An 11,410-nucleotide genomic window follows, 5' to 3' on the forward strand; every position below is an offset into this window, starting at 1 on the left:
TCAATTCAACCCTCCAAGTACCTGGTATATTCCGACTAGCTATATATCCATATATAGTAATAATAATTAAAAAAAAAAAAGACGATCAATGTTTTTCGGCAAAATATGAAGAAAAGAAAAGGAGTTCAGGAGTTGATACCCCTTGTTTTTGGACGAACCCAATCCCATATATGTTGTGAAAAGTTATATACATGAATGCAAATGGAAGACATTAATACACAACACATCATTATTACATGAATTATCATATGCATTATAACGGTTTTTCTATGGTGTGCCCATGGGCACATGCTAAGCGCGGAAAATTTTGTACTTAAATCATTTTGATTGGTTCCTCTCTTTTGATAATGGTGGACCCCCCTGCAAATACACCAACCACCCCAATCAAAATCTCCCAAATACTAAAATTTCCGCGCTTAGCGTGCCCATGGGCACACGCTAAACAAACCGGCATTATAATACTCGTAACGATCGATGTTTAATTGGCTCCCAGAATGTTTCCAGTATTTGAACAACTATCTTTTTCTTGCACTGGGTGAAAACAAGCAACATCTTGAATGTATCTTGTAGAACTTGATCAACCACTTTAGATGATTCGAAGATTGCCTCTCACAACGTCGTCAACTTTGTACAGAAGATGAATCCCGAGAATTAATGCATTATCAGCTGTTACTTGAACTTTGCTATCATCATCTCTGACAGAGAATACTGATTTCGGCACTATCACAATCAACGAGTCGCGGACAGAAGGAACACTAAGCTTGTCGCTCAATATAAAACCACTTGTGGTATTATCAACAGAATAACCAAATGTTGGCCTATAATTGTACAGGTGGCTTTTAAAACATAGAAGCATCCCCATGAAATCGTTCGACTCATTTGGCAGCAAATGTGCATACATTGTTGAGTCGAATTTAGTAGACTGACCACTGCAATTCGGTGATTCAAAAATCCAATCAGGCCATCGAGTATCACCTTTCCAGTATAGAGGTCGAGGACCGTAAACACTAATCTGATGCCCAAGTTGAGAATATACCTGTTAGAAAAGGATACATGCTATTATGAAAGGTAATTTTCATATATTTCTACAATTCGTTATATTTCAGAGCTATTTTTCTTAATTACTCAATTCAAATAACATAGTGAGATCAACAAACCTGAAACAAACGTTTCGTGAGATGCTTATATGCCAGAAGACAGCAGTGACCTCCCATTCCAAGTGTTCTAATAGAAGTAAGTTCCGCTAAGCCTTGAATCTCTGTCAGACCAGTACAATCTGTCACATCAAGCTCTCTTAAAGCAGTGAGTTCTTTCAAGACTAGAATCTCTTTCAAGCCCCTACAACCTCGTAAGTTCAATTTCTCCAGCTGTTTCAAATCACACAGATTTGGTAATCTTTCTAGAGACTTGCAGTTATTTGCATCGATATGTTTGAGAGAAGGAGGAAGTTTTGGAATGGAAACCAGATGGTCACAGCAACTAAGAACAAGAGATTCTAAGTTTGACAGCTGACTAAAACCAGATGGGAGAGCAATGATGCCACTATCAGATAATTTCAAGTTTTGCAATGATAACGCAATCTGATTTGATCCTACGTCAGGAAGCTCTTTTAACAGAGTAGTAAAACTTGCATCCAGCTCCGTTAAGCTTGACATCATCCACAGATGATCTGGCAATGTTTCTAGTTTTCCACATGCAGAAATATCAAGACTTTCCAGGGTTGTTAGGTTGCCAATGGTGTCTGGAAGGGTTTCAAGGTTCGGGTTTCTACTCAAATCCAAATTAACAAGCTTAGAAAGTTTCCCAATGGAATCTGGAAAGTTTGAAACAGTTAGTCCCCTCATATGAATTCTTTTCAGGGTTTCAATCTCCCCAATTGTGCTAGGCAAAGCTTTCAGACCACTGCAACTATCAATATTAAGATTTTCCAATGATCTCAGGTTGCCAATCGTGTCCGGAAGGGTTTCAAGGTTCTTGTTATTGCTTAGATTCAACTTAACAAGCTTAGGAAAATTTCCAATTGAATCAGGTAATCTTGAAATATTTAGTGTACCAGCATCGAGCTTTGTTAGGGACTCAATGTAGCCCATTTGTATAGGTAAAGCTTCCAGATTACTGCACCAACTAGTAGTTAGAACTTCCAATGCTCTCAAGTTGCAAATGGTGAACGGAAGACATCTTAGCTTCACACACCCCATCAAATTTAAGGAAACAAGTCTGTCCAAACTTCCAATTGATTTGTCGACCTCCTTCAAGTTTTCACAGCTTTCAAAATTTAAAGTTTCAAGACATGGTAATTTACCGAAGTCTGGAGTTCTCACTAAATCTTGGGAATATGACATGTTAAGAGTCTTTAACATTTTAAAAGTATTAGACACCTGTAATAATGAGTGCAAATTGGAGAAATTAAATCAGAACTTTATACAGAAATTATCATAAATATATGCAAGAAAAATTCTAGGAATACCTACCATGTTAGGGGACCACAATGTTCTCATATTGCTTTGCCCCAACTCAAGAATAACAAGTTTTTCCGGGTAAAAATCAGAAGGGAAATATTTCAAAGGGCAACCGTCCCAGACGAGAACCCTCAAATCTTCAAATATCTGTTCGAAGCTACCACTAAGATTTACCTTGCTGATGCAAAGAAATCTTAATTTACTCATCTGTTTGAATGTTTCAGTAGTGAATGATTGTCCCTCAAGTTTATTCTGGAAGTAAAGGTTGTGAGGGATGATAGCTTCAATCGCTTCTGTTCCCTGCCACATGCACACATTTAAATAAGAAACTTGATGACCTAAATTTAATACACTTATAAGAAGGAAAACTGAGGAGTGGTTATTTATAAAATGTCATATATAAGAGTTAAGAAATCTGAGACCATTATATATATATGACAGAGTAATAAGCTCACTCTGTGATTCTTCAGAACATCCAGTATGTCTTCTGGAAGCCACAATCTACTAAATTCTCCAGGCTTTGTAGAAGCATTGTTACGCGCAACATTCCTTCCTGTATCCCGAAGCAGATCATGCATCTCCAGCTCATCTCTATCATTCACAGTGAGTAAACATCTTTTTTTAAGAGTGTCGATCTTTACATCTGTGTAGGAATAAGAAGTTTCCATTACTTTAACCGCATTCTCTTTCTTCCACCCGATGAAAAAGCAAGCAATGTCTAGGAATATTTCCTTTAGCATAGGATCCTCCGAGTGTAAGGCATCCAAGCTAATTACAAGTTTCTGCCCAACAGTGCTATTTGGATGTTGGCGCAAAGTCTCTATGTATGATTTCCAACCTTCCTCTTTCTTAGTCGATAAATGGGATCCAAATATCTTGAGAGCCAGAGGAAGCCCACTAGCAAGATCTAGAATGTCTTCAGTCAAGGCCAATAGATTGATGTGTCTCTCAGCCTTTTCAAATGCATATTTGGTAAATAGTTCCCTTGACTGAGCTTTATTCAACACCTTTAACAAGTATCGATATTCTGGTTCTACGTGAAGTTTTTCTAGCATCTCTTCATCTCTTGTAGTTATAATAACTACACTCCCAGAAGCGAATGGTCCTGCTAAAGATTTATATTGTCGAAGATCGTATATATCATCAATAAGAACCAGAACCTTTGCTGAACTGATCCTTTCTCTTATAAAAGTAATTCCTTGGTCAACATTGTGAACCTCGACTTTTGTTTTACCATTATGAACATCAACAATAAGTTGTTTTTGCAAAGAGACCAGGCCTTCTGTTGTCTGAGAAGTTTCCCTAACGTCAGCGAGGAAGCAGCTGCCCTTAAACCTTCCACTTTCCAGGAGCTGATTATAAACAGCTTTGGCAAGTGTTGTTTTGCCCACACCTCCCATACCATATATACCAAACTTAGTGACGCCTTCTGTGTCACGGCTCAACAATGTTGCTATGTCTTTAACACGAGAATCTAATCCAACTGCATATCTGGTGACATTCATAGTCTTGGGATTAATTTTGAGTAGAAGCTCATCCACAATTTCTTTGATAACAGAAGCTTCACCCCTGCAATGCAATTTTTCTTATTAAGAAACCAGAGAATGGTAGTAAATAAGGACTACATTATTACCGGTAGCATGTGTGGAAAGCTCGGAAGAATGACTGTGCGTGTGGGGTGCAGGTTCGCGGCACCGGAATAGTGGAATTCCTCTAATTCAAAAATATGGGGATATGGATGCGGGGAAATGACAAATATTAAAATATCAAAAATTATATATATAACTTAAATTTAACAAATCTGCAATTGCAAATCAAATTTATAACAATTCCAATGTTGCACATATAACCAACCAAACCAAATCTTCTAATAACATCCAATCAAATGGTATCAATCAAAATTCAAAACCTATGGATTATTATCAATGAAAAATGTTAGATATCCCAAAAAGTATTCTCAAATATTTTTCACAAATCTAGTTTTGTAATTTATGACTAGTTCCACTTACACTACTAACAATGGACCTCCTGTATACACATAAACCACTCAATTGAAATTAATCATCCGTCTGCTGTCACATCAGTTTATGATTATATACAAGTATACTAGAGATATACAACTTATATATGCACATGAGCAGTTATCTCAGTAGACAACAGCTGATAACTGATCATGGACTCGCACTAGACCTCATGGCAGCAGTTTATTGATCTTAACAGAACTTCCGGTGTTTGTCACAATTTATAGTATAGTTTCTGGGACGTGCCTGAAAGTGTCCAAACTGGATAAGTGTCCAAGTCTCGGGCTTGATAATATTTTGAAAATTTTAGATGTTTTTGACCTAAAATAAGTGTTGGAGTGTCTATACCTATATCCTAGTGTCCAACACAAGTACTCTGTGTCGAGTGTCAGAGTGTCCGACACAGGTACTCGAAGCAAAATAAGAACTCAGGGTAACTTAAATTTACACATGTTATATAGATTGATTAGTCCTCTGCTCTCTCACTCTCTCAATTAGGTCATTTGACATGTCTTTTTGTTTATTTTGACTACTTTGACTTCAAGGTTGGAAACAACAAATTGTTACAAATTACGAACCCGCACCCCAGTAACCCTCCTTTGACTCCTCCGATACGCCATGTAGGACTTAAAAGTTAAAAGTGATTTCCTTACTACATTTGAACTAATAGTTAAAATTTGGAAAAAAAATATATCTATTGAATTATTGAATTCAGTCATGTCTCGAGTTCACAAACTCTAAGCCGTTGTATATGTATTAAACTTGATAATAATACGTATCCTAAATTTTGTCACAAATTTTGTCCAAAATTCAATCGGGCCTTGAGTTCAAAAATTCTTAGCCGTTGAATATGTATATAAAATTATCAACAGTGCACAATTTTTTATCTAAATAGCACACCATATTAATGTCTGATTTTAATTGAACGGTTTATGTGCACACAGGTTCCATTATTTAATAATACAAGTGTAATCGATGAAACATTATCAAATAAGATTTGAGAAAAAATTTTGAAAATAATTTTTTGGGTACATAACATTTTCCAAATAAATATTTAAATTACCTGTTAATGGAAATATGGTATCCAGAAAAGTTGGCAATTTCCTTGAGTGCAAGCCGCCAATTCTTCGCTTTCTCTGTTTCTTCCCCAAACCAAGTTCGATGTTTCTTGAAAGCTTTTTCAAAACTCCCAGTTTGCCGTCGCACAACTGTCGGATCAATTCTGTAAAACACAGGAATGACCAATCTCTGCGTTGTCTTGCAACAATTGAGTATCTCTACCAGCTCGTTGAGGCACCAAGTTGAAGAGGCAAAATTTTCAGACAAGACAACAACGTAAGTTTTGGATTCTCTGATAGCAGCTAGCAAAGCATCTGAGATGACTTCGCCCCTGTGCAGCCCCAAATCATCCTTAAATGCTTGAATTCCACGAGCAAGTAGCGTCTGGTGCAGATGGTCGGTGAAGTTATTACGAGTGTCCTCACCGCGGAAGCTCAAGAAAACGTCCCAGCAAGTAGGAGCCGAGTGAGTTGGAGAATCAGAAGTGGATGGAGTTTGAGGATTATGTGTCCCAGCTTTTGTGAATCTTTGAAACATGTTGAAAACAGAGGGGGAGATGTAAAACCAGATATATTGGTGATCCTATTTATTTAAGTACTTTGTTTCTCAATACTTTCACGTACAAGAATACAATTTCCGAGGAATTTCTGCCCAGCATCCGAAAGACCATCACTGTGAATGCAAGGTGCTGGGACGCCAATTATTACCAATAATAGGACGACTTAGATGGCCGCCAGACAAAAAAAATCTTGTGCAAGAAAATTCTGCAAATTAAAAAGTGTTCTGCTAATAAATACAAGGGTCCTATTTGTCACGGACTTCTAGTACTCCCTCCTTCCCATTTTAATTGTCCACTTTGCTCAAATCACACATATTAATAAAAATTAAATATGATATGTTGTTATCATTGTTATGCATTAATTATACAAAAACACTACTAAATTTTCATTCATTTTGTTAAAAGTCAACATAGTTTGCATTGTAAATCATGAAAATTGTACATGCTAATAAATGTTAACATTGAAACTTGTATAAAATTGTATTGGACAAAGAAGTAAGACAAATAATATGGGAAATTTTTTCTTTGCAAAGTGGACTATTAAAATGGGAAGGAGGGAGTAGTATATATCATATTTTGGTCGTTAGGTCAATATTCAGTGTCAAGATTATAATATTTTTACTATAGTACCGTAGACAACGTATGTTCTGCAACTATAGAATGACATAAAAACATTGCAAAATGTATGAAACTTGTTATTTTGTGAAATACATTCTATAAATATCACTATTTCATAAAAAATATTGAAAATCATTTATGTTCAACAAGTAGAACACATATGTTCTGTAATATGTAAATATGTTCTGCAAACTTAATATGTTTTGCAGAATAATGTGTTTTTCACTATTTAACTTGTAGAATGTTTAGGATTGTCAAAATTTTTAAGAAAATAATGATGTTGATAGAACATGATTTGCAAAATAACACATTTTGCAATGTTTTTATGCCATTCTATAGTTGCAGAACATACGTGGTCTACGGTACTACAGTAAATATGTGGACCACATGGAACTTTGTTCTATTTTAACATATTAAAAGCTTTTTGTTGCTAAACAAGTAAAATGATTATTTGGTTTTTTAACAATTTTTTTTAGCTAGATGGCAAAAATATATTTTTTTACTTATTCAACAGAAGAAAACATTGAACACAGTAAAAAATTTATTATAATTCTAATGGCCAGATATCCTTAAAAAAAGTATTATATATTATATATGAGGTTCTAATTTGTCTTAATCCCTCTGTCCCTCCGTCCCACCAGATTGTTTATAATTTCCTTTTTTGATGTCCCACTTATTTTTTGCATTACAAATTTTCCTAAAACTAGGGAATTATGTCCGCGCTTTACGAGCTCCCATTAAAATTGTTTAATAATTGATAAAATTTGTGCATTACGAATTTGTTTTAGAAAAATACTCCCTCCGTCCCCCTCATTTGTTTACATTGGGGGACGGGGGCTCGGCACGCATTCTAATACTCTCGTAAAACGTAGTTTGATAAATGATTTTGAACTTTTTTTTCTTCTGATTAAAAATTTGATATTTAAATTTTTACACAAAAAAGAAAATTTTCAAAAATAAGTTATAAAACTATATTTTATATGCGTCTTAAAATGCGTGTCGAGTAGTGTGAAAAAATTGTAAAGAAATGAGAGGGACAGGGAAAGTAATACTCCCTCCATCCCATTTTAAGTGTCCTGTTTTGACTTTCAACGGTCAAATTGACCAATTTTTGACCAAGCGTAAAGAACAAATCCGTTATTATTTTAAAAAACTAAAAATTACATTTGATAGTATATTGTATGTACTTTATAATGACATAATTTTTTTTACTTTTAAAATTTATATTATGTTTGTAAATCTCAGTCAAAATTTGGTCAATTTGACCATTCGAAAGTCAAACTGGACACTTAAAATGGGATGGAGGGAGTATTATTAAGAACAATGACATCAACAACGATGGTCATGATTACGGTCATGATTACACTCCTTACTATGTATAATTCAAAATTATCCATATTAATGGCAAAAATTTATTGAGAACACTGCCAATAACAAACTAACAATTCAGCATGGCTAAGTAGTAAGTACTGAATATTAGTGTGCAGCGCCGAATGAACTTTGATACATCATGCTATGTAACTTGCTGGCATGAAACTTCGTATCAGTTCGGGTGGTTTCACTGGCACCTTGAGTATTTATACTATTGTTTGTAAACATGAATTTACGACTTCTCTATTTGATCCGTTCACGATGTATCTTCATCTACGCCTACATTAGAAGCTTTTAGATTCTAAATCCACTTCCTTCACATCAACAAAAGAGACGTTCCACTTCCCTCTCATCAACAAAAGAGAGGCCTGAAGACGTGCTGGACGTGAACTGCCACCAATTGAGCCAGGCTCCTTAGGAAGATGTCGGGTGAACTTATGCATAATAATTGCAAAACATATAATCAGAGCTAGCACACATGCCATGCCAATCCACATATTGCAAAAAGACCAGAGAAGCTTTTCAGTTCAAGCTTGTCCACTTCAAATTTTGTGGTTTGTGAAGTGCAAGCACTGCTCATCAGCTAATATTTGTCATGGATCCTCTAGAGGTCTCCACTCTCGAACAATTTCAGTATCAACTGTTACTGGAGAGTCCTATGGACAAATATTAAAAATGTCTAATTGTATCGATGGACAAATATTTCAAAACTGCATATCTATAAGTTCCTATCATATCACATTAGTAAAGGCATGTCATTCATCAACTAATGGACCATGGCCAACCCAAAGAGTAGAAATTTTTGCACTCTAGAAAAAATATATTTTAAATCACGAAAGAACATAGTTCAGGCCTGAAAAGAATAAAGAAAATGACAAATAAAATCCAACAACTGATAAACTAAAAACAAATAATATAATAAAGTGAAAAATTAATTGTTTTCTAGTAGTAAAGAGTCCTGGAAACGTGTCAAGCAAAGAAGGCACTGATGCAGGGATGTAGGCCCTGTCCTGCTTACTACTTTTGTTTATTTAGGGATATATTCCGCCGTGAGGATGACTCAAGCTAGAATTAGTGGCGTCACAACATAGGCAAAGCTCAGGCGGCCCTCTGTTATAATAGTAGTTGTGAAGACTGTATTTGTGTCCTGTAGAAAAAGAATGGATTTTGAATGTATAATTAGAAGTTCTATGATATGGATGATAGCATTTTGCTAGTGCATAATATAGCAATTTTCTCATTACCCATAGAATTTTATCAGCCAAAATCTAGTTAGAATTAAGTTACAATCACAGTAATATACTTTCATCATTTAAATCAATATTTATTAACAACATGATGCACTATCGCTAGTAGAGTTGATGATTCATTCATAGTGCAGTGAAGTTATAGCACCAAAAAACAGTGACATATAAAAATTGTAGAAAACCACTTCTAACGACTAAAACAAATAGGTACTTTGTGAATGAAGGTTCTCATTTATTGAGATGAGTATTTGGTTAACTTAAATCTAACCTGGTTTATTTAGTGACAAATTCCTGATAAGAACACTTTCAGCTAAGTAATGAGGTGCAAAAAATACTCATCCTATGAGTTCATTGATCATTATGCAAAAAATACTAAGGCCGTCCTTGCGCATGACATGGGTTTTCCTGACAAAATATCCTATGAGTTCATTGATCATTTAAAATGCACTGTAACAAAAAAGTCGCCAAAATCTGTGATACTAAGTAATAAGGCATAGAATAAACATATTAAGCACACTTCATTCCGCCAAATAGTAATCATGTCAGAATTGATAAGTCTTTGCCTATTGACACATCATTAGTATGGTTTGAGGTGTTTTGACAACTTGGATCAAACATGTCAAAATAAAAGACCGGTAAATATATGACAATGCCATGTATTCATACTTTTCCCTCGCCCGCTTAATTTTAGGGATAGAAGAGTATTAAAGTTATAAATAAATACTTTAATCGTTCAGAATCTGACGGTCGAAAATAGCCGCTTTTGTTGTAGTGCTTCGGTTCGCAGCTATTGAGAATCATCACTGTTGTTTGTGTGTAGAGGGAGTTTAAATTTTCGTACTACAAAAGCTGCAAGAAATTATTTGGTTTGAGCGAGTTTTTTAGTACCTTTGCTGTTGGTGCAGGAGATGTAGTTGTCGTTAATCTTGATAAAGATCACACAGCTTCCATGCGAATATTTAGATGCACAGGAGAACTTATGCAACTATGGCCACTCTTGTATGCATCTGCATACACAGCTGTTGATGAAAATAGGCAAAATATATAACATTTGGCCGCAGATAATGATGAAAAAGACATGACAATAATTATTTTGAGATATTGTCCCGAGAAATGTAAACTTATGATGTTGAAACACGCAAGGCTGTGTTCACTTCGTGGAATGGAATGAAAAATTATATAGAAATTTTAAGGAGAAAGAAGAAAGTATGAGATAATGATGACAAAATATGAATGTAGTTAATTTTTTTTGTGAGAAAGATTGTGAAGAAACATAATGTTGAAATGGAATGAGCATTCTTTCCAAAACATGTGGGTTAGAGTTATAGTTAAAATAGTAATGTTGGAATGATTGAAGAGATGAAAATGATATACATTCTCTTTGATCAACACCATTTTAGAGTACAAAATTCATTTCATTCTCCCTCTATTCCATTCACTCCAAGTGAACACAACCCAAGATTTTAATGGTAATACGCCTCCCCACCTGTTTATTTCTCACGGTTGTTTTATTCCTCATGTGGGTTATGCTTGGATTATGTTCTCCTCCGAGAGAGCTTTCCAATGCATGTTTATTCACTCAAAACAACTAAGGAATGGATGAGTTGTGATGATCCAAAGTTGCTTCATTGGTAGTAGAAAATTGAAAAAGAAACCATAAGTCCCAAATTGATTTGATAAAGAAGCTTTGAAGGTTTATATAGCAAGACACTTTGGTAGTGTCTAAATGTGTTACTAATGTATTGCTCCACTACCTACGTGCGCGCAGGGGTGCAAATCATGGGAGATGTTTTGATGACACAGGGAACTTCCAAATCCTCAATTATTTCATCGCTTACGATTATTAAACTAAATTTAATTATTGTATTTACAAAATCTCGCCTTCTTATTAAGGTGCAATTGCAAGACCACTTCTTTTTGATGCTCTAATACTATTCCATCAGAACACTTCTTTCTTCGGGGGATTACTAAAATAAGATAGCGAGCTACAAAAATCAGTAAGCATAGAGTGCAGAGTTTCAAACTTTATTGAAGCACCTTTGCACTGCTCATACACTCCATGATACTCCAGTTTGC

At 35.1% G+C, this 11,410-nt stretch overlaps 1 protein-coding gene across 2 annotated transcripts; it reads right to left on the reverse strand.

Moving 5' to 3' along the window:
• Positions 1-110: 110 nt before the first annotated feature.
• Positions 111-6,298, reverse strand: LOC108224849 (disease resistance protein RUN1). Of its 2 annotated transcripts, none has more exons than XM_017399587.2 (5): positions 5,544-6,298; positions 2,915-4,028; positions 2,472-2,759; positions 1,158-2,378; positions 111-1,036 (listed from the first exon to the last, which is right to left on the reverse strand). In XM_017399587.2, the coding sequence occupies exons 1-5, from the start codon at positions 6,074-6,076 to the stop codon at positions 587-589; spliced, it is 3,606 nt and encodes a 1,201-aa protein (XP_017255076.1). In that variant the 5' UTR covers positions 6,077-6,298; the 3' UTR covers positions 111-586. The 2 variants fall into 2 exon arrangements, with proteins under 2 accessions (XP_017255076.1, XP_063936368.1); XM_064080298.1 differs by lacking the exon at positions 5,544-6,298 and adding an exon at positions 4,829-5,537.
• Positions 6,299-11,410: the final 5,112 nt, after the last annotated feature.

The sequence above is a fragment of the Daucus carota genome, chromosome 6, assembly GCF_001625215.2.
Source record: "Daucus carota subsp. sativus chromosome 6, DH1 v3.0, whole genome shotgun sequence".
Taxonomy (NCBI): domain Eukaryota; kingdom Viridiplantae; phylum Streptophyta; class Magnoliopsida; order Apiales; family Apiaceae; genus Daucus; species Daucus carota.

Coding starts and splice junctions, on each gene's coding strand:
- LOC108224849 (XM_017399587.2), bottom strand. CDS start 6,076: ATGTTTCAAAGATTCACAAAAGCTGGGACACATAATCCTCAAACTCCA. Junction 4,029..5,543: donor TACCATATTTCCATTAACAG/GTAATTTAAATA, acceptor ATTGCATTGCAG/GGGTGAAGCTTCTGTTATCA. Junction 2,379..2,471: donor CATTGTGGTCCCCTAACATG/GTAGGTATTCCT, acceptor TCATTATTACAG/GTGTCTAATACTTTTAAAAT.